This window comes from Candoia aspera, chromosome 4 (genome assembly GCF_035149785.1).
Source record: "Candoia aspera isolate rCanAsp1 chromosome 4, rCanAsp1.hap2, whole genome shotgun sequence".
In the NCBI taxonomy this organism is placed as follows: Eukaryota; Metazoa; Chordata; class Lepidosauria; order Squamata; family Boidae; genus Candoia; species Candoia aspera.
In genome coordinates, this window is record NC_086156.1 from 2,890,443 (window position 1) to 2,917,389 (window position 26,947).

At 48.1% G+C, this 26,947-nt stretch overlaps 2 protein-coding genes across 2 annotated transcripts in view; one reads left to right on the forward strand and one right to left on the reverse strand.

Annotated features, from left to right (window-relative positions):
- The window catches only part of ALS2CL (ALS2 C-terminal like), a 40,801-nt gene extending 28,492 nt beyond the window's left edge, over positions 1–12,309 (forward strand). Inside the window, exons 13-26 of the mRNA XM_063303278.1 lie at positions 111–272; positions 1,017–1,128; positions 2,267–2,344; positions 3,144–3,271; positions 3,945–4,118; positions 4,512–4,602; positions 5,440–5,597; positions 6,537–6,599; positions 6,843–7,016; positions 7,355–7,397; positions 8,425–8,486; positions 9,064–9,213; positions 9,898–9,994; positions 11,515–12,309. Coding sequence (XP_063159348.1) covers positions 111–272; positions 1,017–1,128; positions 2,267–2,344; positions 3,144–3,271; positions 3,945–4,118; positions 4,512–4,602; positions 5,440–5,597; positions 6,537–6,599; positions 6,843–7,016; positions 7,355–7,397; positions 8,425–8,486; positions 9,064–9,213; positions 9,898–9,994; positions 11,515–11,562 — 1,540 coding nt within the window. The 3' untranslated portion in view covers positions 11,563–12,309. The remainder of the gene's footprint in view (positions 1–110; positions 273–1,016; positions 1,129–2,266; positions 2,345–3,143; positions 3,272–3,944; positions 4,119–4,511; positions 4,603–5,439; positions 5,598–6,536; positions 6,600–6,842; positions 7,017–7,354; positions 7,398–8,424; positions 8,487–9,063; positions 9,214–9,897; positions 9,995–11,514) is intronic.
- Positions 1–26,947, reverse strand: part of JMJD4 (jumonji domain containing 4) — a 127,740-nt gene that overhangs the window by 97,484 nt on the left and 3,309 nt on the right. The window contains exons 2-7 of the mRNA XM_063303274.1: positions 25,849–26,466; positions 24,709–24,874; positions 22,193–22,318; positions 19,070–19,337; positions 17,672–17,818; positions 15,502–16,242 (exon numbers count right to left, since the gene is read on the reverse strand). Coding sequence (XP_063159344.1) covers positions 15,931–16,242; positions 17,672–17,818; positions 19,070–19,337; positions 22,193–22,318; positions 24,709–24,874; positions 25,849–26,113 — 1,284 coding nt within the window. The 5' untranslated portion in view covers positions 26,114–26,466 and the 3' untranslated portion in view covers positions 15,502–15,930. The remainder of the gene's footprint in view (positions 1–15,501; positions 16,243–17,671; positions 17,819–19,069; positions 19,338–22,192; positions 22,319–24,708; positions 24,875–25,848; positions 26,467–26,947) is intronic.

Genomic DNA, 26,947 nt, shown 5'->3' on the forward strand with positions numbered 1-26,947 from the left:
TCATAAATTGGGTAGCCCTCTCACTGAATAAGGAGAATACTAATAAAATCTGCTCTCCATTGGAAGAGGTCAAAGTGTGTGTCCTTTGTTCAAGCGTGTTTATTTTCCAGATACGGCAATGAGATGGTCTACAAAGGGTATTTCAAGGACAACATGCGCCAAGGTTTTGGCGTCTTGGATAGTCCTCCGGCTACTGGTCATCCCTTTAAATACACAGGACACTGGAAAAAGGACAAGAAAACTGGCTACGGCGTCTGGGATGACAAGGAGAGGTGAGATGATTGTGTCTCATAAATACAGGTCGTCCTCACTTAATGACCGTTCACTTAGCGACGGTTCAGACTTATGACGGTGCTGAAAAAACCAACTTACAACTGGTGCTCACACGACCGTCGCAGTGTCTCCGCAGCCACGTGATCACGATTTGGGCACTTGGCAACCAGTCTGGGGAGGCAGGCAATTATCCATGTTCCAACAGAAGAGGCTCTCTGTAGCTCAGGGTTGAATTGTGGGGTCCTTGGTGCCCTCTGAGCTTGGTGATTTCCTTGCAGACGTTTCATGACCCAACTGGGTCACATCATCAGTGCTAGTGCGATTCTTTCTGTACGAATGCCTATAAACAGGGAGCAAATGCCACCCTCCCTCGCCCTGAGGACGTTGCCTGGTTGGGCCATGAAACGCCTGCAGGGAAACTGCCAGGCTCAGAGCGCACCAAGGACACTCCACAGCGATCAATGTTGTCTCTACCTTATTTGTGGCAGGAGTAAAAGGATGGGGTTGTCAACCTGTGATGCGCTGGAAGGACTGGGCCCCAAGACAAGTTGGCCGTCCTGCAGCGAGCAACCGATCTCAGGTTTTCAGTTGGCTTGGAAGACAGTCCCATTCAATGTGCTTTGCAAGAATCCTGTTTAGGCTGGGGTGTCGTGCGAGCCCTCTAGCCTTGTGTCTGCCTCGGCTGGGATGGTCTCTCCTTGCGCAAGGCCTCATTTTCCCATTTCTTGTTTGCTGGATTTCAGAGGAGAAAGGTACATCGGGATGTGGGAAAGCGACCAGAGGCACGGGCCGGGCATTGTGGTGATGCAGTCCGGCGTCTGCTTTCGAAGGATGTTCCACCTGGATAAAATGGTGGTAAGTGAGCTTTCAAGGCTGTTGTGGATCCTTTTCCCTGACCGTTTTTGTCCCATTTAGGGGATCCAAGCTGCTTCACGTGAGCCAGGAGTTCACAGCGTGGTACAGTCATCCCGTGGCTGCATGTGTTCCTCCGAGTAGGTTTGGATTCCATGTAAACCTAAGGGAAACTCAGTTTTTGCTCAGCTACCTGGAGCAAGGACCCTGGTCGGCTGCTCAGACAGTCTTTGCCACTTTAATGGGAACTTTTCACACAGCATCCTTGTAAGGTAGAGGTAACGATATGTGGGAGAGACCTCGAGAAATGGGGCAAAGAGATGCTGCCCAGGGAAGGGTCAGATAAGAAGCGGCTTAGCCTGCAGCTGCATAACGAGTGGAGAAAGAGGCTCAGGAGGGGCCCTCCCCAGTTTCTTGGGCACTAAAGGAGAGATGTACTTTCAGACTTGCAAGATGCTGTCAATTTAGCCTTGCAATAAAGTAGAATTAGCTCATCTGGGCGTGTTTCCTGTCTGGTCTACCTGGGAAGGCTGACAATGGACAACAGCCTCCCTCCCTCCTGAGAATGGAGCAACCCTGACTGCCTTTTCAACCATGGCTAGTTCTATTTGTCTACGGCCTGGGTGTCATCTCAGCCAACCTGCCCTACCGTTTCCAAACGTGAACGGCATCTGGCTTCCAGCACTCTCCGTAATTGTAATGGTACGTGGGAAAGACCATGGGAGATGGTGGGGAAGAGACGCTGCCTAGGGAAGGGTCAGATAAGAGGTGGCTTAGCCCACAGCTGCGTAACGGAAGGAGAAAGAGGCTCGGGAGGGACCCTCCCCAGTTTCTTGGGCTGTAAAGGAGGCGGCAGGAGATTTGTCCTTTCACACTTGCAAGATTCTGTCAATGGAGCCTTACAAAAAGTAGAATTAGCTCATCTGGGAGTGTTTCCTGCCTGGTCTACCTGGGAAGGCTGAATCAATCTTGCAAGTCTGAAAGTCCCTCCATCTCCTGGCCTGGCTTTTTAGTAGAAGCAACCCTGAACGTTAGCCACACACTCTACATCTTCAAAGTTGGAAACATTACAATTAAAAAAAGGTTTTTATGATGACCTCAGCCAATGGTGTCTCTCTCTTTTTCTCTCTTGGTCTTGAAGGGATCTGGGGTTCTCCTTCTAGAGGACAATTCTGTCTTCGAGGGAAATTTCACAAACAACTTGAGTTTTGTTGGAAAGGCAAGTACCGACATGGGGAAGCTGCTGAATCTAGCTCCAAGTCTGGAAGACTCAGGCTATTGCAAAGCTCGGATTGCTTAGAATGTTTTCTTAAGATCGGGCTGGATGAGTCCCTGGACAGGAGACCACAGTGAAATCCCAGGTCCATAGACTAATACTGGGAAATTATTTTTTTTTAAAAAGGGATTTTCTCTGCTGCTGCCAAGAAAATGGCATGGATGTGCCTGTGAAGTTGCTAGCTGAAGTTGAAGGAAATGTTAGTAATTATGAATAATTAATTAATTATACTGTGTGTGAGAGAGAGAGGGCCAGTTTGGTGTGGTGGTTAAGGCCCCAGGCTAGAAAGTGGAGACCATGAGTTCCAGTCCCGCCTTAGGCACGAAGCCAGCTGGGTGACCCTGGGCCAGGCACTCCCTCTCAGCCCCGGGAAGAAGGAGGCAAGGGCAAACCACTTCTGAAAAATCTGCCAGGAAAACTTCAGGGACTGGTCCAGGCAGTCTCTGAGAATCAGACACGATTGAACAGGTTAAAATAACAACAACAACAACACTGTAAACTAATAACTAACAATGAAACATTGATTAAATTGAGAATAAACTAATAATTAATACATTAATATTAACCAGGTGTGTTGGTTATGCTGGACGTTGATTGCTGTTTTTATCATCTTCCCGGCTGCTATCCGTTTTATGTTTGTTTGTCTGTTTTTATCTTTTTTAATATTCTTAGTGGCCTGGGATCATGTGTTTGAGATGGGCAGCTTTATAAATCTATTAAACAAATCAATACATCATTGCAGGGGAAACTGACCTTTTCCAATGGCTTCGTCCTGGAGGGTGTGTTCACCAACAAACCTAGACGGGGATTACAGATGCAAGGGATTTTGAACTCTTCCGGAGATCAGCTGCCTGTCACCAAGGTTGCCGTGTAAGTCAGAAGACGATGGCTTGCTGAGATTCTGGAGAAAAATATCTGGAAATCCCACTTTTGTTCCCACTGATGTTTTGCCCGGAAAGGCCCACAGGATTTATTTCCCTGCTGGTTGATTGCTGGAGCAACACCCCCAGAAAGTTGCGAGGGAGAACTCTCAGGGGTCATGTCTGATTCTGGATCTGACATGTGGAGTAGAGAGTCAACCGGGGCAATGGTTAGATGATCAGACCAGGATCTGGAGACCCTGCTCAGCCATGATGCTCACCAGGAGACGTGGACCCAGGGGTGTCCTCCAGGTGTGGTTAAAAGATGGTGGCCGTGACAGTGCCCTGGAAGTGTTGCACGTAGAAGACAGTTGGTGTTTCAGTCGTGCCAAGGTGGCGTCCATCTTGACTTTTTGGCCATATCCTGCAGCCAGCGAGGCATTCTCTCAGCTTCGTCCCCTTAGCAAAGTTGTTCTGCTGAGGCTGTTTGACTCTGGCTGCTTGGGGGAAAATACAGGTTTAATACAATCCATGTGGGCAGACCTGCATTGCCCGGGCTGATAGCCCCTTCTACCTGTGGCATTAGATATGCCCCGACTTGCATTCGCATGTGGTAGCCATCAAGGGAGGGAAGGTTGCCTTGGGAAGGCCCAGCTTGTGAACGGCACGCTCTCCTTGTCCAGCCAGTTGGGTCAGGAAGACTTCCCGGTGGAGAGGAGATGGGAAGACCTCTACGACCAGTTCCTGGGGTTCATCCGGGCAGGAGGCCAAGGAGAGACGGAAGAATTTTTCATGGGTTTCCACGTGCAGACAAGTCGGGAGCTGCGCAAGTCTCAGGAACACCTTTTCTGCCACAGGTAAACGGTGCCTCGCAAGACGCCCTTGCTGTTCTTGAATGGCAGGGTCGGGGCCATCTGCCACCATCCCTTTCTTATTCAGTGGGGTTGGATCCAAAATCCGGTTCAGCCAGAAGATGGTGGCCTTATGCTTAAACTTTGCAGGTAGCCCTGCAAAGCCAGGTTGGCATCTTCAGGATTGGAGGTGGGATGGACCAGAGAAGAGGATTTCCAGAGGGGGCTGAGCTGTGGGGGGTTTACGTTTGACGTGCAGAAGGTATTTCTCCCTTATAACCAAATCCACAAAAGTTAGTGGCCGGCCCTGATGTGGAAGCTGAGATGTAGCCTCAGGGCAGCCATGGTCCTTCTCGCTGGAGCTGTGGATGGTCTCACTCCTCGGTCTTTCTTCTCTAGAGGAACTGAAGAAGCTTCCAAGGAAACGGACTTTCTTGAAGAACTTGTAACACGCCAGGAACCGGAAGCTCGACAACGGCATTTGCGACAGGTATGGTGTAGCCGGGTGGGCGTGGCGTGAATGCTGGTGCTTGGCATTTCTGGAAGTAGGATGGCGGACATCCATTTTTCAAGTCTTAAGGGCCTCTTCCTTATATTTAGGAGTATGGAGGCAGGAAAGACGTAGGTATTGACCTGAGATGTGTCTGAGCAGAAAGGACCGTTGGATTTCTGGTTCCACTGCACCGGTGGAAAGCCCTGGTGGCTTTCTCAGTTTGGTCCACTAGGCTATGCATTAATCCTAGAGCATTGCTTTAAATGTTTATACGGTAATTTTTAAGATTTGCATTTCAAATAGGCTTTAAAAAATCTTCCTTGAGTGGGACTGGGTTCCTGAATTCTTCTCTTCCTCTAATTCAGTGTTTCTCAACCTCAGCAACTTTAAGATGGGTGGACTTCAACTCCCAGAATTCCCCAGCCAGCATGCTTCAAGATGGGTGGACTTCAGCTCCCAGAATTCCCCAGCCAGCATGCTTCAAGATGGGTGGACTTCAACACCCAGAATTCTCCAGCCAGCATGCTTTAAGATGGGTGGACTTCAACTCCCAGAATTCCCCAGCCAGCATCCTTCAAGATGGGTGGACTTCGACTCCCAGAATTCCCCAGCCAGCATGCTTGCGAGGGAATTCTGGGAGTTGAAGTCCACCCACCTCAAAGCTGCTGAGGTTGAGAAACACTGCTTCAATTTACAACTTTGGAAAGTTGTATATGTGACTCGCTTCATTAATAGAAGAATGAACCCTGTTTGCACTTGCCACATCTATCTAGCTGTACTACACAAGTTTGGGAACTACCTTGATTTTAAGATGATTATTTTCTTGCTTTTCAGTCCCTGGAGTCCTCTCTGCATCCTTTAGGGAAATTGCTGAAAGCTCTGACCTTGGTGTTTCAGTCCACCTACTCTGGCATCGGTGCTAACAAGCATCTGTTGAGCATGGCCCAGGAAGAGGTCAAACACTACGCCAAGAAAATTTGGGAATTCTACCAGTACGTATTGCTTTTGTTCCACAACAGCTTCCTGCATCTCATCTCTGGGAAAGCTTCCCTTCTAAGCAACTGCAAGTAAATTTAATTTGGGGCCATCAGCCACATCTCTGGAGTCTTCTTGGTTTTGGAAGTGAGAAGCCTTATTTTAGAACATCGTGCATCCCCATCAAGTCTTTCATTTCCCCTCCTTCCCGGACTGTCCTCCTTAAATCTTCCTTCATTTGTAAGAGACCCTGGATGGGGGAATACTAATTGTTTTTAAGTTTCACTTTCCTCTCCCTTTCCCCCTCAAGCCCACAGGTGGGAGGCCCAAATCTTGAGCTAAAGCATAGTTTAGATCAGTGTTTCTCAACCTTGGCCACCTTAAGATGGGTGGACTTCAACTCCATGCTGGCTGGGGAATTCTGGGAGTTGAAGTCCACCCATGTTAAAGTGGCCGAGGTTGAGAACCCCTGGTTTAAATGCCTGAAGAAAGCAATCTTGAGAAGTTAATGTGTGGCATTGAAGTCACGTAGAGATAAACCACATTTGCACACCATTCAGAAGAGACCATAAAAAAGCTAAGAAGGAAACAAAAAGAACAGAACACACCCTGCCCAGCAGCCGACACCCAGATAAGCAGGGATTTACGCCAGACAAACGATCAGGCAGACAAGCAATACCCCCATGAAGGAACTACCAAGGAGGCAAATGATCAGGCAGAAAACAACACCCCGATTAAGGAACAGCCAAGGAGGACAAGCCTTTGGGAGAACAAACTCAGCAATTCCTCCATTTTACTGGATTTGCCCCCTCCAGAACTTTGTTGAAAATAATTTTAGACTTCGCTACCTGTGCAAGGCCCGCCCATTACCAGTTGCCAGGAGAGGCGCATGGGTCTTATTCTGAGCGTCTTCTGATGATCAGGGGTAATGTTTGAAATCTCTCCTTCTCTTGTAGGGGCCTGCTGCAACTTGCCTTCAAGGTCAAAGGACACACATCCCCCCAAGATACAGAACAGAGGTATTGACGCAGAACTCTGCTAAGTCCTTGATTGTTCGAACCATGGTTTGCTAGCTAAGCCACAGTCACCTGGGGGACATTTAATACTAACCCATAAACCATCTTGCATAAATTCACACATTCAAAAGCTAAAGTCGAGGTCCGCTTCTGGGGACCTCATGGGCGCATCTCCATAGGGTTCTGGGCAGCGACACTGAAAATAGTTTTTGTGTGTTTTTAATATAACACTCCCGCTCTGATTAGGGGCCCGGACGGGGGCTGCCTGATGCTGCCTCTCATCCTCCCGTCCTTCTATCCGGAGCTCCTGATGCTCTACATGGTCTCCCACGAGCAGCAGGACCAAGTTTACTGCCAGGGGATTGTCCAGCTCAGCTGCTTGTCCGACATGAAGCTACTGGAATACCTGGATGTCCAGAAGTGAGTGGTCATCTCAGAAATGCCCCTCCCCTCCCTCTCTCCCTCCTTCCCCTCCCCTCCCTCCTTCCCCCTTTTCCCCCCTTCCCCCTCCTCTCCTCTCCCCTCCTCTCCTTTCGTCTCCCTCCTTCTCCTTCTCCTTCTCCTTCTTTCCCTCCCTCCCTCCCTCCTTCCCTGTCCTTCCCCCCCTTTCCCCTCCCTCCCTCCCAGTTCTGGCAAACTTTCCTGGTTTGGAAGCAAGCGTCTTTAGAGCAGGAACTCCTGACTGCAATCTGATCTCCTTCTATTGCACCTATTTGAAATGGCTGATTCTTCCCCCGCCACCTCCCTTCTCTTTTCAGACACTTCTGGCCACTCAAGGATCTCACGCTCACAAATAACCAAGTAAGTACACACGGGTGCAGGAAGGCAGACGTACAGACATGCATTCCTACTTACATTTTAGAAGAGTGCCTCCTTGCAGGAATGCTTCTTCTGAGCAAAAGAGAAGTAGACTAAAATCTCCCTCCTTAATAAATCCTACACGTTTTGCACGTGGGCTAGCGCCTGGTCACTTCAAAACACTTTGACGCAGCATCTCAACTTTATTTCTGTGGATTCCAGCTCAGTCCTGGCATCTGATAGAACGATGCCCGTCTGCCGGATCTTACGTAAGGATGTCACGGCGCCTGATGCAGAGAGGAAGCTTGCATTATTAGCATACATGTTATCCCAGCAGCTCTCAAAATATATGCAGTAAGATATGGCTGAACATGGAACGACGACGACGACGACAACAATTCGGCCTTGCGCTGCTAGTTCTGTCCTTTTGGAGAGTTGGTCTCCCTTGATTTGAGGATTCCTTCAGTGCTTACAAATATTTAGAATTCTTGCAAGTTCCAAAAAGCAAGGTCTTTGCATGAGTGACAGACCCCTGTTCAGGTACAGGTAGTCCTCGCTTAATGGCCATTTGTTTAGTGATGGTTCGGACTTATGGTGGTCCTGGAAAACCCGACTTATGACCGGTCCTTGCGCTTGTGACCATCACAGCATCCCCACAGTCACATGGTCACGATTCAGGCGCTTGGCAACTGGTTTGCATTTATGACCGCCACAGTGTCCCATGGTCACGTGATCGCCATTTTTGACCTTCCTTGCCGGCTTCTGGCAAGCAAAATCAATGGGGAACCACGTGATTTGCTTAATGACCACATGGTTTGCTTTATGACCATGGTGATTCTTTTAACGACCATTGTAAAATTGGGTTGGATTTGCTTAATGGCCACTTCACTTAGCAACTGAAATTCTGGTCACAATTGTCGTTAAGCGAGGTCTACCTGTACCGGACATTTCAGACACCCCAAAGACTTGGATTAGGTTGCCATCAAATGCCACCAGGCATGCTAACATTTTGTTTGTTCTTCCTTCAAAGAGGGAGTCCCTGGTGAAGGATCATTGCTTTCTCTCTGCTACTGAATGTCTACAGAAGCTGATGTAAGTGGCCAGTAAAACCTGTTCTACAGTTAGGTTCATACATTCACTTGATCTGTGACTTGTTTTTTAAAACAGGAGACTTGCTGAAGAAGCCAGAATGGGGTAGGTTTGCACCACGTTAGTTCCAAACCATGGTTTATAAAGCAGAATATTCTGGTGCGTACATTGCACCAAACTGCATTATGGCTTTGGATGGCATATGAGCACAGTCTTAGTTTTACTTTAGCGCGTAGTCCTTTGCCTCTATATACTCATAACAGCCCTGTGAGGTTGGACCTGTATAAATTGTGTAACTTGTGCTGTCTAATAACATGAATTCCTGAGTGCCAAATAAACAAAATTCCCTTCCCCCCCAGAAATCTCTAAGGTCTCACTAAGTTTTCCCATAAAACTCTCCCTTGTGCACATCATAGGGACTAGCGACTTGCCTGCTTGTAAACATGAAAATTAGGATCACCAAGACTCTGGATTCGGCACCAGGTCTAAATAGTGGTCCTTGAGGGTAGAATTGCAGGACGAATGTGTCTTTTGGCTTCCCATGAATTTTGTGCAATGAGCACCCCGGCCTCCCTTGCAGCACTACCGTTGACCCCCAGGAAAAACTGGACATTCTCCAAAGGACGTACGAGGAGATCGAGAAAACAATAAACCGACTCCTGGGGAAGGAATATAACCTGCCGATGGACGACCTCCTCCCTCTGCTGGCGTACGTGGTCACTCGGGCCAGGTGAGGAGGTGCTTCTGCGGACTGCAGGGCGGGGGACAACCAATGGCCACCCAGCACCCCATCCGTGGAGCAGCCTGCCCCCCTGGGGTCACACGGCTGAAAGTGGGTGCAAAATGGTGAAGGGTCAGCCTGGGAAAAAAAAAACACCCAAACTAAAAATGGACTACTTTAGGAATTTCTGATGGTTTTAAAAGTGGGAACGGGATCATTTGTCTCTTGAACGACTGCCAGTTCGGTTCCCGTCCCTAAAACACACTCGGCTGACCCCCTGAATCCTAAAACAACCCCAGGGGCAGGATTAGGTGAGGTGATTGGCTTACTTAACAACTTACTGGCTCATTATTGCATTTTTTAAAAATTTATTTATTACCGTGACTTTTACTCCGCTTCGATCTGGCCGACTCTAAGCGGCTTACGGTCAGGCAAGGCAATCGAGAGCAAAGCACTAAGAGTCTCAGGGTGACCACGAAAAAATAGACTTTTTCCCGCTGTTTGTGCCACAGTAAGTTTACTCAAGAGCATCCACAGGGGATGGGCAAAAAAGTCAAGATGGTGGCCGCACTGGTGCGATCGAAGCTCTGCCCACTCTTGACGGTTTGGACCACACCCTGCAGACGGTCCTCACTGTTCTTCCCTGAGGTCCCTGGTCTCCCTGCCCCGAGACACGATTTTCCTCTCTTCTAGCATCCAGCACTTGGGAGCGGAAATCCATCTGATTAGAGATTTGATGGATCCTACAAACGAAGGTGGCAGGCATGATTTCCTCCTCACAGCACTAGAGGTAAGGAAGGAAGGAAGGAAGGAAGGAAGGAAGGAAGGAAGGAAGGAAGGAAGGAAGGGAGGGAGGGAGGGAGGGAGGGAGGGAGGCAGGCAGGCAGGCAGGCAGGCAGGCAGGCAGGCAGGCAGGCAGGCAGGCAGGCAGGCAGGCAGGCAGGCGAATGGATATTCAGGGTCTTTCAGACATCTTTCCCTAATTTATTAACTTCGATTGCCCCAACTCCATTTTTAAAAAATGCACATTATTCTGCTTTTGTTCCTTGAACAAAACAACAGCAGCAACAGTGACTGGCCAGCCCTGGTTTGAAGTTATCCAAATGGATGGGAACTGTAGTCCTTTGGACCCTTTGCAGAGAAAGAGGTGGGCATCTGGCCTTGATTCGTCTGGACTCCGATCCAGCCTGGCCAACTCACTGAGTTGGGAAGGTGGGCCTGTTCGTGCCTGGGTGAGAACGAGGGGAGCTTTTGGCTCAGAAAGCGACGCGCAAAGTCCTCGGCCGTTTCCACATGTCCTGAGTCTCTGGGTCAAGAACAGGTACCTCTGGAGTTGCCTGCTTGTTGCAGCGCTCCCTGCAATGCTACCAGACTGATCCTAGCATTACCTTTGCTCTGCAGGAAGAGCGAAGTCCAGATTTTCTCCCAAAGGAGTTTAAGACATATTATTTACAAACCTGATTAAGGGATGTCTCAGGAGTGTCTTCCTGTCTCCTTTCCTCACATTTCTGGGGGGTGGACTCTGATCTCTGAATATGGGATGTCTCAGAACAAAAATACAGGTAGTCCTCACTTAACAACCATTTGTTTAGTGACAGTTTGGACTTACAACAGTGTTGGAAAAAACTACTTATGGCCAGTTCTCACACTTACGACCGTCGCAGCATCCCTGCGGTCACGTGATCACAATTTGGGCACTTGGCAACCGGTTCACATTTATGACTGTCGCAGCCATTTTCAACCTTCCTGGCTGGCTTTTGGCAAGCAAAATCAATGGGGAACCATATGATTTGCTTAATGACCAAGTGGTTCGCTTAATGCCCATGTGACTTGCTTAACAAAAGCCACAAAAATCGTAAAATCGAGTTGGATTTGCTTAATAACTGCTTCACTTAGCAACCAAAATTCTGGTCCTAATTGTAGTCGTTAAGTGAGGACTACCTCTAGTGTCTTTCTACTTTCCGTTTGCAATGACATCCTTATCCATCTATAGTTAGGCGGGACCTATAATCCTTCATATGCAAAGCAGGTCTCTTAACTCCTGCACCGCTAGATTGAACTGGAGCCCTTTCAACTCAGTCTGTTGCATTTTCCAAAAAGTGTGGTTTCAGATGATGGCAAAATTCAAGTTTTTCCTTACACTGTGACAGCTGCAGGAGCTTCTTTTCAGCAGCTATGGGGAAGTGGAAGCTGGAAGCTGGGATTAAGTTGAGGAACACAGAATTAATGCAAGGTTTTTAGCTTTTGCCAATCCAGGAAAGCTGACAAGTTAAACTGCTCAATGGACTTCTCCCTCCCCTTGTTTTCTAGTCATGCTACCAGCTTATCCAGGAGCTAAAACTGCATCAGAATTGGTGAACGCTGTGTGACTCCCGAAACATTACACACCAGAGTGATCTGAGGTCATCCACCGGTGGCAGTTTGAGAATTTATTCTGATAACGCAAAAAGACTGGAGTGGACATGGTTGCTGCTATTGGTTGGGTTTTTTTTAAAATTAATATTTGTCTTTCCTATGGGAAGCATGTTCATTCTTTTAGCTGGCAGTTTCTCTGAAATTGAGTCAATGACCAGAGATAGTTTGCAATTGACCAAAAATAGATACAGACCGACAAGGGCTGATGTGTCTTCCGTTGTCTGATAAATGCAGGAGAGCCAGTGTACCTTTCCCCAGAAAAGATCTGCGTAATTTTTCAGACCCAAGACAGCAATCTGGGCTTAATAGGAACAGATCTTCAGCCTTATTTTGGTCGATGACGTGTTTGACCCATCACACTTCCTTTTTATTTCTCTCTTAAATGACCATCCATTTCTTCCACTGTGTTTATAATTTCCCAGTGGTAGGACAAGACAATATCATGGCTCACGACACATAGCAAATTACTTTGGGTTATTATATTTGCGAGGTAACCAATTAACCAAACATGTTAAAATCTGGATTAATCTGCTGCAGATTAACCTGTCTTGAAAGGGTTCAACAGCTACCTGCTACAGCAATGTAACCTATACGCATAAAAAAAGCTGTATTTTGGGTTTCCTTGGCCCACTGTGAATGAAACATTACCCTCCTGCTATTATCCCACTGAAATAAGGAGATTCAAAATAATATTGTTTTTTCTGGGTTTTTTGCACTTTACCTTCCGTTTCTTTAAAGCTGCTAACATTTCGCGGATATTATTTTGGCTGGTTGATCTGCACCCAATCCTTTTTAACAGCTCAGAAGGGCAGCAGTTTTTCTTGCAGCCAACTGAGAGCAGAAGTCAGGCACATTTTTCTCTATTCTGTTTCATCATCATCACTTGTGGCTTCTAATGTTGATGGTGATGGAAGCAGAAGAAACAGGATCCTATGGATCCAGGCAGTTAAGAATCTTGAGTTGATCCACAGATGGAATTATTGAAAGGGAAGAAAACTTAATTATGAGGCTGCAAAGAAAGATGCGGAGGTCCGGAGATGCGGCTAAAATGATTGAAATCTCTTAATGGATGCTTAATTCTTTTTTTTAAAATTTTTGCAACAGACTTGGTTTTGAAAGAGTAGACTGGAGAACAGGCAAGTTTATTGTCACACGCACTGTAACATTTTAGCCTGTTTTCCTCGCAGTGAACTTCTTTTGAGGACTGAATCGACAGCGATTAGAAATGCAATGCTAATTTTGTCTAGTTGATCTAAGAGTAATTTCTGGTCTTTTATAGAACTACTGAATGGGTTTTATATGCTGTTTTTTTTTAAGTAATAAACTGCCTAACATTCTTAATCACAGCCTTGTTTATCGGACACACCCAATAAAAGCGGATGTGAACTTGAGACAAGTACAAATGGCCACATTTTATTCCGGAGGCGTTCTTGCACGACGTGAAAGAACGGCATCTGCTTGAAAAGAATTGCATCACAGGTTTGTCGAATCGAATGTTCCTTTTTTTGACCAGGGATCCTAACCCTTGCCTTGGCTCTGAATTCCTTTTGAAATTGTGGCCGGGGGTGAGAGGAAGAGGGCAGCCTGGGGCAGCGGGAGCTGAGCCACCCTTTGGGCCCGTGTTGGTGCTGGCAAGGGAGCCCCTGGCCCAGCCGAGGCCCCCCGGCCACCCCTTTGTGGCTAAGCCTACTGCCCACACCCCCAGCTACTTTTTCCTCCCTCTCCAAAACATGGAACTGCTAAGGCCTCTCTCCTGGGTGCCACACTGGCACAGCACCCCCACGGTGCCAGTGGCACACAGCATCCTCCAGGCCCTTTGGCCCAGGCTGATAGGGAGTGACCCTTCTCCCGGGGACTGCTCTGCTACCCCTTTGCGGCTTTTGTCATACATTGCCTGGAATTGTGACTGAGGAGGGCAAGTCATAAGCGCCAGTTTTAATTTGCTAGCTAGTTAACTTGGTTTATCGGCACGCTGTGGCTTTGACGACCCCAAATGCACAATCATTCTGCGTAAGGGGAACTAAGAAAGCGGTCTAAGGAAGAACGGTATAATACGCCCTCGCTTTCTGAATCTTCAGGATGCTTGGCGCCATCGGGGAAAGTTTTTCTCGACTTGCTGTACGAACCTGCAAGGCAACTACAGTCGCCCTTGACTTATGACCACAATTGGGACTGGAACTTCTATTGCTAAGTGAGGTGGTTACGTGAGTCATGCCCAATTTTAGGACCCTTTTTGCCGCAGTCGTTAAGTGAATCTGGCTTCCCCCATTGACTTTGCTCGTTGGAAGCTGGCTGGGAAGGTTGCAAATGGCAATCACGTGACCCCAGGGTGCTGCAACCATTCTAAGTGCAAGCTGGTTGCCAAGCGCCTGAATTTTGATGATGTGACTGCAGGGAGGCTGCGACGGTCGTTAAGTGTGAGGACTGGTCACAAGTCACTTTTTCCAGCACCGTCGTAACTTCGAACAGTCGCTAACTAATGGTCGTAAGTCGAGGACTATCTGTACTCCATTAAAAATAACTTTATTTTGGAAAAACTGCTTGGCCATCCTGGTGGATCCAGCATGAATCTGCTGCCACTCCGCAGACAGTCATGGCGCACTAGTGGAGCCACGCTCCCTGGCTCTTATCAACCAAACAGATCGCATCTTACTTGGCAAGGAGGAGAGCCGGTGGGATTTTGCTGAAATGTCGCCACGCAACCTTCTCTTCGCCCTGTAGCATTTTCAGCCCCAACTCCAAAGCAACCACTTGAAATAACCAGAGAAACCAAGGATGCTTAATTTATTTATTATATTTTTTCCAATGTGCAGTTTTATTGAGATCTCCAGACACTCTGGCAAAACACTCAAGGACTGAATAAACTTCAGCTCAGGGTTAAAATACGCCCTGCTAGAAAGGCTTGAGTGGAAGTTGAGCGGGCTGCAGCCAAGAGAAAGAAAAGCTCTTGAGACAGTCCCCATTCGCGAGGGAGCCTCTACAGCTGGGGTGCTCCTGGGGTGCTCCCTTCCTAAGAGCTGATCTCAACCCCAAGGGGGTTAATACTAAAATAAACACCCGCTAAAATTTGTGCTATCCTGCTTTTTCAACCTCCAAGCTAGTGTTTCTCACCCTCAGCAGCTTTAAGATGTGTGGACTTCAACTCCCAGAATTCCCCAGCCAGCACTGGGGAATTCTGGGGGTTGAAGTCCACACATCTTGAGGCTGCTGAGGGTGAGAAACACTGCTCCAAGCAAATGGGACTGCTGGAGGAGCACGCAGTGCGCTCGTTTATTTTCCCAAGCCCACCTCCTCCAATGCCCAAGCAGTTCCCTTTCCTTTCTCCCACTGATAGCCCGAGCAGGCTCCGTGTTCACCCGCTGCCTCTGACCAGGAGGAAGGGAAGACGCTGGGCGCCGGGGGGAACTGGAGGAACAAGCCCGACCGTGGCTGAAAAGCCATTTGGTGCTCCAGTCCACAACCAGTCGGAGGGAGGGGGCCACACCGTTGTCCCCCTCCTCCTCCTCCATCCCTCGGATTCTCCAGGGATGGTTGTGCTCCACGTGTGGAGCGACTGAGAACGTCTTGGCGATCCTCGGTGAGAAAATGGCCACCCTGCAGATTTCAAAAGCGTCTTGTTTTCGCAAGAACGTGAAGCAGAAAGGCAGAGTGGAAGCAGCCCTTGGTGCCGAGAAGTAGCATGGCTTGTGGGGAAAGAGGGCACCGGCGTTCAGCTGCCAGCTTGGGCCACCTTTGCCTGGTCCCTGAAAGTTTGGTGCTAAGCCTGAGCCTGGAATTCCTGACTGCTGCCTCCCATCCACACACTGCCCAGACCGAGAAAAGGGGCAGGAAGCAAGCAACGAGTCTGCGGTGATTTTTCCTTTTGTCGTCGGCATGCTCTACCTCAAAGCTCTTTTCCGTGGGCCAAAATAGCAAAACAAAACAGTGGCACTGAGGGTATAAGCCTCTATACATTTATTCAGAATTAAGTTCGATTGAGTTCAACTGGGCAGGAGTGCGTAGGATTAACAGCTAAAGGAAATAACTAGGAGTGACTAAAGGTAGTCCTATTCTGCATGAAACTAGTTTTCCATGAGCAAATGGATTATCGCCCCCAAATGTTACCTTGGGAATGCTTTCACTTTGCAGCTATCGCCTACACATTTAAGTTCCCAAGAAGTCTACCACCACATGGCCCGTTCCCCTCTGAAAAATTCCCTGTGCTGGCAACTTCTAAAAGGGGTGGTTGAAAAATAAAATTCGCATGCACCCAGCTTGCAACTGAAGGCTGTTTGCAACTGGCAAGAATCAAAAGGGGTGTGTGGGGGAAGGCTAGAGAAGTGCGGTATCTATGGCTGCTTTCAGACGGTGCAGGAGAGCCTGCGGAGGCGGCGAAAGAGTGTCAGGGTTGAGCTTCCTGAATTCCTCGTTGGCGTTCAAGGAGGCCAGGACCTTTGCCGTCCTTTTCAGGTCAAAAACCGCGTGCAGCATTCCCAGACTGGAGATGGCCGCCCTGTACGAACGCTTGGAGGCATCTTCTTCGGAGTGGTGGTGTTCGAGCACAAAAATCCGGTTTTCTGCAATGATCTTCAGGAAGTTGTAAAACTCCTTGTAGTCGATGCCGGTGTAAGATTTCATAAGCACCTGGAAAAGTTGAAAGAGAGGTCCTAGGTTCCACCTGCTCCACCACATCGCCCAGAAAAACAGATGCTCGACTACGCTGAGCTGAATGAGCGCGTTCAAAGCTCAGCTCCGTCTTCGCTCACGCTAAGCTACGTTCTGTTCCCGGCTTCCTGTCCTAGCGCATCCTCTACCTTTCCGAGTTGCCTACAGAAGTGAATTCTTCCCACCGGAGCATTTACTGGGCATAGGAATGGCCTTGAGAGAGAGGGGAGGGCACACACTGCATTTCTTAAGGGTGGCCACAGGGTCAAGAGAATCTCTAACCACGTTAGCCTTTCACAAGGCACTGAAGACCGGGCTGTTTCCCCAGGCCTTTGGGTCAGGGGCTCCAAGAACACTTCGTTACTGATCGTGAGTCCCTCCTTGTGGGGGGAGATGGGCGGTGATAAAGATCCAATCAATCAACCAACCAACCAATCAATCAATAAAAACTGCTTATCCTTGGGAGCTGGGCAGGGCAATGTGTGGTGGGTTCGTCTGTTTTAATCTTGTACGCCACCCAGAGTCACTTGTGTGAGGCGGGTGGCTATATCAATCAATCAATCAGTCAATCAATCAGTCAATCAATGAGACCACAGCCATCTGGATTTTATTATGTTTGGTAGCTTTGCGAAATTGTTTTTATATTGGAATTTTATTATATATTTATTGTTTTATATTGTAAACCGCCCAGAGTCCCTCCGATCGGAGATGGGGGGTGACAAGTTTGATAAATGAATGAATGAATGAATGAATGAATTCAATTCAAATCAATTCGAATCGAATCGAATCGAATCAAATCAAATCAAATCAAATCAAATCAAATCAAATCAGTCAATCAAATTCTCCTTCTTAACCCTTCTCAGACAACGCACAGAAAGGCTTCTTTAGCTGGGTGCTAAGACAGCCACCAGTGTTTCTCCTCCCCACTACAGGAGTCATTGCAAAAGCCTGCTAATACTCTGGGACACTCAGTCATGCGGAAAAGTAAGCCCACCCCATTGAAATTTTTGACTTTTTCAGCATATTTCAACGTAGAGATATTTGATCTTCATTTCAACAATATCGACAGATAAAGGGGACATAATATTACGAAAGGTTGCCTTGATGTTTATATAAATTACACAACGGAGTGCAAAATGTGCAGTAAATGGTGCACGACATTTCCTATATCCCCTTTATCTATCCGTGCTGTTGAAATGAAAGATCTGGAAAAAGTCAAAAACTTCAATGGTGAGGCTAAACACGCAGACTGAAGAAACTAAATCCAGTATTAAGGCAACTGAAGCTGTAGGCAGTTAAAAGAGAAACGTGCTTAACCTGGTCTGACTCGCTGCAGTTACGACTGCGTTTGATCGTTTCAGCGACCAGATTCCGGGTGAAAAGCTGAACCTTCCCAGGTGGATTTTACCTGGCATTGCAGGTGCCAGTCCTCCATGCTGTCTTTCCATTCTCTGATCTCTCGCTGGACAGCGGCCAGTTCGTCCTGGAGAAAGCTCCACATGATGGCTACGTTGCACCCATTCACCCAGTTGTGGTTGATGGAGATGGTGTCTTCCTGGTGGACGCGAGAGAAGATGGAACGGTTATCCCTCCCGCATAGGATGTGTGGGGGAGGAAAGGGCGCGGGCGGTGTGGTGCTACTGCTCTACCGCTAGCCTGCGTGATTGAATTCTTAAAAGGATTAAAATGGGGTCCAGGATGTAAATTCTGCTTACCAATCATTCAAAAGCCAAATATTTCACCACAGAAATCAAATCTGGCTTAAAAGAGAATTCAGCTGAGGTTGTGGATCAGTGCTAAGAAAATAGGAAGTCAAGGTTTCAAGCAGGAAATTGGGAGACCAAACAGGAAATCATCTGGCATAGTATCTTGAGCTACTGCCCTTGAATATACAGGTAGTCCTCACCGAACGACCATTCGTTTAGTGACGGTTTGGACTTATGACGGTGCTGGAAAAAATGACTTACGACCAGTCCTCACAATTATGACTGTTGCAGCATCCCCATGGTCACATGACCATGATTTGGGTGCTGGGCAACCGGTTCACATTTATGACCGTCACAGCATCCCGTGGTCATCTGATCGCCATTTTCTACCTTCCTGGCTGGCTTCTGGCAAGCAAAATCAATGGGGAACTGCGTGATTTGCTTAATGACCATGTGGCTTGCTTCACAGCTGTGGTGATTTGCTTAATGACCACTGCAAAAAAGGTCATAAAATTGGGTCAGATGCACTTAATGATGGCTTCGCTTAGCAATGGAAATTCCAGGCCCAATTGTGCTCATTAAGCGAGGACTGCCCGTATGCACCTTTTTCCCTTTCTTTTGGTGTCTTTGAGTCTGTCTCAATCCCTGGTGACTGCTTGGACAAGTCCATGCACTTTTTTGGCAATATTTTCAGAAGTGGTTTGCCCTGGCCTTTCCGGACTGAGCAAGAGGGACTGGCCCAAGTCACCCAGCTGCTTCTCTGCTTAAGGCAGGACTAGAACTAAAGAGTCTTCTGGTTTCTAGCTTGGTCCCTTTACCCACTGCACCAAAGTGGCTCTCCTACTCCTTCCTTATATCAGGACAAATCAAACTGGGGACAACCTATTCTGACCAGCCATAATTGCTCGACGTTGTGGCAGAGGAGAGGACTCCTGGGGGTAGCCTCTAGAATCTTTGGTGTGCAAATTAAGGCGGCCAACTGAGCTGTGGCATCCTCCTGTGCGCTTCTTCCCCCAAAAGGAAAATGCACACCACTGAATTATATTTGGCAGCAGCATCCACAAGGTGTCCAAAGCTTGTGGTTCTCAGAAGCTTCTCACCAGATTGTAAACCTGATGGTGCCAACCGCTCGGGATGAAGACTATCTCCCCGGCTTCCTGGATGATTTCGACCGGTGGGCTGCTCTGAGCATAGCGGGGGTACAGGGAGCCATTCTTCAGATCAGGGGCAGTGATGTCAAATGGCAAGTGGCCATGGCGATCCCTCAGATACTCTTCTTGGCCCGGGGGAAAAACCAGCCATTTCTTTTTCCCACAAATGTTGGCTGACCAGCTGTAGGAGCGGAAGACGTCGGCATGGAATGGAGTCCTAGCAGAAAAGGTTAGGGATAGGCAGCTGATTACACACCGAATAATAGGAAGACTTAATTGTGGTGCCTCAGAAGATGGCAAGTGAATTCTACCATCTAAAGGCAGATTTATGTATCTTGCAAGCTAGACATCACCTGGGCCAGCCTGGGAGTGGACATCTGAGCCCTTAGAGGCTGGACACCAGGCCTATTTTTCATTCTCCAGATCTGTTTCAGGACTAGATTAATCTATGATAGTCTAGTGTTTATCGTCAAGTAGAGCAGAGACCCCTGATTCCTGTCAGCGGCCATGCTCTTTTGATTCCTTTCAGCTCCTGAGAAATGCAGGGGCTGAGTGGATGTGTGAAGGCAGCCCTTTGGGGGTTAAAAATGGAGGGGGGGGCCCGCATATATCTTCCGTGTGCTCTCCAATGAAGGAGATGCTACCACGTTCTTAATGTAATGAGTACATACAATTTAACCTTTCTGATAACTCATCTGGCTTGTGAAAGTGCCCCGGTGTAATGGGATGTGGGAATGACCTGGGGAGACAGGAGGAAGAGCCACAGACTAGACAACAGTCAGATTAAGAGGCAGCTGAGCCCACAGAAAGAATGTACGAATGGCAAGCATCTCAGGAGGGACCCTTGGACTGTAAAGGGGAAGGGGAAAGAGATGCACTTTCAGACCTGCAAGATTCTGTTAACGTAACCTTACAATAAAGCTAGAGCTGGTACTCCTGGCTGTGCTTCTTGGCTGGACTACCTCGCAAGGCTGACGCCCAGTACTTTTAGCAACTTAGGAAGAGAAGATTTCTAGAGAAGCCCTAGATTTGGTTACTGGGTGGTTTCCAGGTCCAGTTCAAAGTGCTGGTTGTCACCTTTAAAGGTCTAGAAACCTACAGGACTCTCTCCCTGGACATGACTGCTCATTCCCTGTGTTTTCCTGCGGGGAAGGATTGAGGGTCCTTACCCTAGGCAAAGGGGCCTGATGATGTTCGTTCTCTGTAGCTGCCCTTATGCCAGGGAACACTTTGCCTCTCAAAGTACAGAACTCCCTAAACCTCTTTGTCTTCCGTAAATTACTTAAAATCTGGCAACTCTGCCAAACATTTGGGATCGAATAGTGGGCAGGCTGCCTTTTAGATAGAGGACAGAGTTCCATGGGACTCGAGGCAGAGTACAAGAACAGGGGATGCAAATAATAAGAACGGGAACACACAATACTTGAACCCTGCCCCATGAAAGGGGCAGTTTATAAAACCATGCAATAAATAAATTCTGATTTGACAGTGTGTGAAGGAGGGAACTCCACTCCTTTCTCTGGATGCCAGAGAAGATGATCTGGTCTTGCAGCTGGCCAGCATAAATACACTGCAGACCAGCACTCGATAGAGCAGCCATGAAGGCCCTGGAAAAGATACTCAAATGCCGTGATGTGTCCATAACTACAACAACCAGAATCATGCAAGCCGTGGTCTTCCCTGTGACACTTCATGGAAGTGGAAGTTGGACTTTGAAGAAGCAGGACAAGAAAGGTATTAATGCTTTTGAACTGTGGGGTTCAAGATGACTCGAGAATACCGCAGACAACCGAGAAAACAAACTGATGGATCATCAAATAAATCAATCGCACGAGGCACAAAGGACCAAGCTCAAATTATCCTACTTCCGACACATTATGCAAAGACCCAGCTCTCTGGAGAAGGCTCTGATGCTGGGAAAGGTGGAAGAAAAAAGAAGAGGACAACCAGCAGAAGGTGGATGGACTCAGTTGCAGTGGCAATGGGACAACACTGGAAGATCTGAAGGGCCAGGCTGAGGACAGATCATCCCACAGAAGGTTCATCTATGTGGTCAATAAGAGTCAACACTGACTTGATGGCACATTATCAATCAATCAGTGCAAAGATGTACCTCCTTTTGAGAAGTCCATAATGCTACAGTGGCGATGGGGCACCCTTGGAAGTTCTGAAGGACCAGGTTGGGGACAGATCATCATGGAGAGGTCTATCTATGTGGTTGGTAAAGGTCAACATGGACTTGATAGAACAGGATCAATCAATCAATGGAAAGATTCCTTGAAAAATTCATAATGCTTGGAAATATGGAAAGACAGAGAGGAAGAGGACGACCAGGAGAAGGTGGATGGGCTCACCTACATGTCATGAGCACCGTTGAGCTGAATGCATCAGCACAACGGCACACATAACAATACCACGGAAACAAGAGCAAGGGATTAAAAGATAAGCAAAGCGACGCACAACAACAGACACAGACCCCGAGGAGAAGGGAACGACCCCGGCCGGAAAATCCAGTCAAAAGAACGCAAAGGGGGAAGAAAGAGCGACAAAGACAGGGCGGATCACGAGGCACGCCTGGAGCTGTCAGCAGGAACGCAAAGGATATCGCCCAGCTGAAAGCAATCACCGGCCGGAGGAAGAAGATTACGAGAGAAGCCCGGGCACCAGCAGGGGCCCCGCGACCCCTCACCTACCGGCAACGAAGCATACAGGACTTGGGGGGATGACACAACCCAAGGTGGGGGGGGGGCGCTGACCGGCGCGGGCTATTTAAACCCCGCACCGGCGCACTCCCTTCACTCTCAGCTTTTTCTAGCTATGCACTATGCTGAAATAAACCAGAACCCGATCTTCCCTAAATTAGTGTCTGTGTTTTACTCAGTAGTAGGCAGCGCATGACACTACAGTGGAGATGGGGGCACCATTGGAAGAGCTGAAAGGCCGGGTTGGGGAACGACCCCGCTGCAGAAAATCTATCTATGTGGTCACTAAGTGTCAACAACTACTTGATGGCACATAATCAGTATAAAGAAACGATTCCTTCCAGAAAGGGTGATGAGGACTTGGTTGTACCATGAGCCTTTAGGTCCCATGTAGACAAATCGATAGTCATCCACGGCGATGGCCTCCCAGTACTCATTCAGCCAGTCGGAGGAGAAATAGATGGGCGTGGAATAGGCCTCTTGCTCCGGAAATGCCCTTAAAGAGAAAAGGGTTACGGAAGCATTGGAAAGCGGCACAAAACAGTAGTGTGTCAAAGGGCAGATGGTGCTTTAATAACTACAGGAGGACTACGGTCCCCAACAGATAATTCGGTTTTTTCCGTTGATGCATGCTAGCCCACTTTTAATGAATTATTTCATCCCAAGTTCTAGGTCAATTTTACACAGCTGGCTCTGGCTGGCCTGGGGTGGGGTGGGGGTGGGGGAGAAAACCTAGCAAGGCAAGATCTGGCTAGGTTTTGAGTGGGACGCCACCAGGAAATCCCAAGGCAATGGGCTAGCCTGGGAAGTTAGAGACACACCCCAGAGTAAGGCAAAGATCAAGCACTTCCATGCTGTTGCCAAGGAAACAACCTGGATCTCTCATGCCATCCCTAAGAGCTGAACTCAACGTGCAGGAAAACTGTATAGGGTTGATTCAGCCGGTATTTGGGGAAGTCCAGAATCTCACCTGCAACAGCAGCTTTGATCCCCAAAGTCCTCATCATTTCAGAGATCATAAAAAATGCACAATTTTGATCTGAACTCCTGGTTTACATACGTAGATGCTCACACACACAAAGATAGCCACAGGCCAGGGAGGGATGACAGAAGCTCCCTGGAATAAAATCCAAATTCTTTCTTGAACTCTGTGCCTATAATATTGGGTGCAGGAGCAGTACTGTGATCCCACCACAGTATGTATATATATATGTTTCCCTTTTTGACAACCGCAAGGGCTTTGGGTTGGGAGGCTGTAAGGCAGTGTTTCTCAACCTCGGCAACTTGAAGATGTGTGGACTTCATCTCCCAGAATTCCCCAGCCAGCATGGCTGGCTGGGGAATTCTGGGAGGTGAAGTCCACACATCTTCAAGTTGCCGAGGTTGAGAAACACTGTTGTAAGGTCAAGAAGGAGTTTTCCATGGTCCCCAGTGATGCCAGTAAGTCTGGTGGGATATAAACCCTGCATATGGAAGGGTCAACCCCTGTTTTAGTTACAACCACTTCTGTTCAATTCTGGAAAGGCAATGTTGGTTGAGGATGCTTTAATGTGAATTCCTGCCTGGAGCAGGGAGTTGGATTCAGTCTCAATAAACCCCTGAAATGAAGGTCTGAAAGTGCTTGCAGCACACCCACCAGCATCTTGAGATTGGGGGGGGAGGGGGATAAACTGGATTATCAGATTCTATTTTGAGAAATCACACCTCTCCCCCATCTCCTACTTCACAGACTTTGCAATCTGTGAAGCGTTTGCAAGACAACAATAACAGGAAAGGATACAGGCCTGCTACAGGGACCGCTAAAAATGCCAGTATTTTACATACGCTAACTTGCAAGTAGCTTTGGGGAACACCCCTGAACATTAACAGAAGTCATTATACACAAAAGGTTACTGCAAGGGGAGCTTGGCTGATATCTCTTGTGTATGACGCACTGGCCCAGATGTTTCACGGCGGATTTTAAGGGCCTCTTTCATTCTCAAAGCTGACACAATAAAACTCAGTTGAGTTGTCTTTGACCCACTTTCCTGTTCCAGCTTCAAACCAGCAGCCAGGGCAGGATAACCTGTTGGGGGTCTCCATGCCCCCCTTGGACTTTCTCCAGTGCTGTTATACACACAGATATAAGGATGCTATGACATAAGGAAAGAAATCCATGCAGCTCAACTGTAGTGTAACTCAAGATGCGTGCAAATATGGGAGAAAGAAAAAATAAATAAATGCATTCAACGCATTCAGGAACAAAAAATGGCAGGTGAGGACATGGTGAGAGATGCAACTTAAAGTACAGGTAGTTCTCGCCTAGCGACCATTTGTTGAGCGGTGGTTCGGACTTACGACAGTGCTGAAACCTGACTTTTGACCAGTCCTCACACTTACGACATCACAACGCCCCCGTGGTCACATGATTTTGATTCGGGCGGTTGGCAACCAGTTTGCATTTACAACCGGCGCAACATCCTCCAGTCACATGATCACCATTTTTGACCTTCTTAGCTGGTAAGCAAAATCAATGGGGGACGGTATGATTTGCTTAATGACCACATGGTTCGCTTAATGACTGTGGTCATTCACTTAACAACTGCCACAAAAATGGTCGTAAAATCGGGTCCGATTCACCTAAGGACCGCTTCACTTAGCGACCAAAATGGTGGTCCCGATTGTGGTCATTAAGTGAGGACTACCTGTAGCCTGATTCAACTCCAGGAACTCCTACTGCACAGTCAGGGCTGCAGAATCTTCAGAGCAGAGCGTTGCATCATGGGGCGGCTACCTAAGGGGGCTTCTAAAAGCTGAATCATCTGCCAAGGGGATTTGGGGGGTGCAGTTTAGCAGCATGCCAGGACCTCCTGAGAGCATGCTGACATGTTCCAAGATGTTGCTTACCTTTGCAAATGCCAATCCTTGAGGTAAAGGCACCCCCGGGCGGATCGATAGCTTTTTTTAATGTGTTCTTTCCAATAGCTTATGTACTCCTTGAGTTTAAGATGTTCCTTTGGGTTAGAATTGTACTCCTTGACATCACAGTTGGCAACAGGTACTACAGCCTCTCCTGCAATATAAACTCTTTGAGCCCACTGGGAAAACACTGCCTCCCTGTTGGGGTTGCTGATCAAACCGTCGAGACATTCACCTACGACGCCCCTGGACGGGCATTCCCGTGTGGTCGTGAAACGGAAATCCAACTGCCGCCTGCACCTTTGGGTTAAAACAGGGCTGCTCTACAGGTCACAGTAAGGTAATATCCGAGAGGCATACGGACGGCTACTCCCACGAGAAGGGAGCTGCGCTAACACTACGGGGTTCAAACGAAGCCCGTTCCTAAGCAAGGGCACATTTCGCACCCGTGACTGCATCATCCATCAGGACGGACCAGGTAAAATGTCAAAGCGCGTTACGCAGCTTGCACAGCCGTTCACCCTCGTTGTCCTCCAGGGCTCCCTTCTACCTTTGGGCTGGGAGAGAAGCCTTGGAAGATAGGACAGAGACCGGAGACAGATCCGTCCCTTCTCTTCAACTACAAATTAGAAAAAAAGGTGTTGGGGTGGGAGGAAATTAAAGGACTAAACACCAGATAATCCAGCCCTGCGAGGTTCTTCTTTTCAGCTCCGAAAGCTCAGAAGAGAATGCAGTGGAACAGTGTAGTGCCAGGGACTGAGGCTTCATTCCTATATAGCAGTGTTTCTCAACCCTGGCAACTTGAAGGTGTGTGGACTTCAACTCCCAGAATTCCCCAGACAGCACAGCTGGCTGGGGAATTCTGGGAGTTGAAGTCCACACACCTTCAAGTTGCCAGGGTTGAGAAACACCGCCATATACATCCCTCAGCAATTCACCCAGCTGGACAGAAGGAGGCTTACTTCAAATCTGGGACTGCACTGAACGATGGAGCGCCTTCTGGACAGCCACAGATTTTTAACCAGCTAGAATCTGTTGACTTTGGTAAACATCAGCAGCACACATAAAGACAGCCTCTTAACAGGAGGAAGATTGTAAGTCGGTTCTTTTCAATTAAAGTTGGCTTACCAAAAGTTTGCAGGAGGTACTCCAAGTTGGGTTTCCCGTCCGGCGTCACCCACTTCCTCCTGCTGGCCCAGCCCTCCGTGAACTTTGCTGAGAAAACGCAAGGGTCGTTGGGGATCAGGTAATCCTTGAAAAAGTCTGCGTAAGTGAATGTCTCGGGCTTCTCAATGTAGTCCACATGGTCGTGGGGCTGGCAGGCGGCGCCCCGGGATGGGCCGCTGTAATCACGGAAAAACTTAGTGGAATACGCAAAAGTCTCCCTGTCCATTCAGGCAAGGACAGATCGAACCCGACTATTCGTGACGAAGCAACTGGACTACGATACCAGAAAGATGAAAAAAACAGGGGTCGGGGAGGAAAGCAAAATCAGGAACGATAAAGGGGGTGGAAAAAAGAGGTCCAGTTCCAGACCTTGCTGGAAAATCTTCCCATTTGGCTCGTGCAATGAAAGGCTCAAACGGTCTTTACCGCTGGGGTTCCTGAGGACAGGAATGCTTGAGAGACTGATCAGCAGCCCATCTGCCCCCAGCAGAGATGCTTCGCTTCAAAGCCAGAGCAAGGAGTGGGCTAATTTGGTTCCCTTTCCTCTTTGGCATTTCATGGAGAGGTTCTTCTCGATTTCTAGGACCAAACAGCGACACATTCACTTTAACACCACATTGCCAAAGTGTTGGCTTAGGCACACTGACACTTTCACCATCTGGGGAAGAAGAGCGAATGAAATTTCTAGGCCACCTAAATGAACAAACTCCGCCGTAGAGATTGAGAATAACGGTAGCCAGTTTGCCATTCCTGGATGTTCTAGGAACGCCAGGTAGCAATGGGCACTGCACCGAAAAGGGTACGGAAGGGAGACACATTCAGGCAGTTTACTTCAAGGCCGGGTCGTGCCAGCACCCTCAGCAAGCAAGCAAAAAAATCAGTTACTGGTAACCGAAGGGGAAAATTCCCCGTGACCCCGTTTAAGAGCGGGGACCAAACCATCTGTCTGAGCCAAGTTTATTTGAACAGAACACAGGGTCCCGCCCACTTAAGGAGGTTACAAACAACATTTATAGAGTCGTATAATAAATGCTGACCAGTAATGATGTCAAATGTCAAT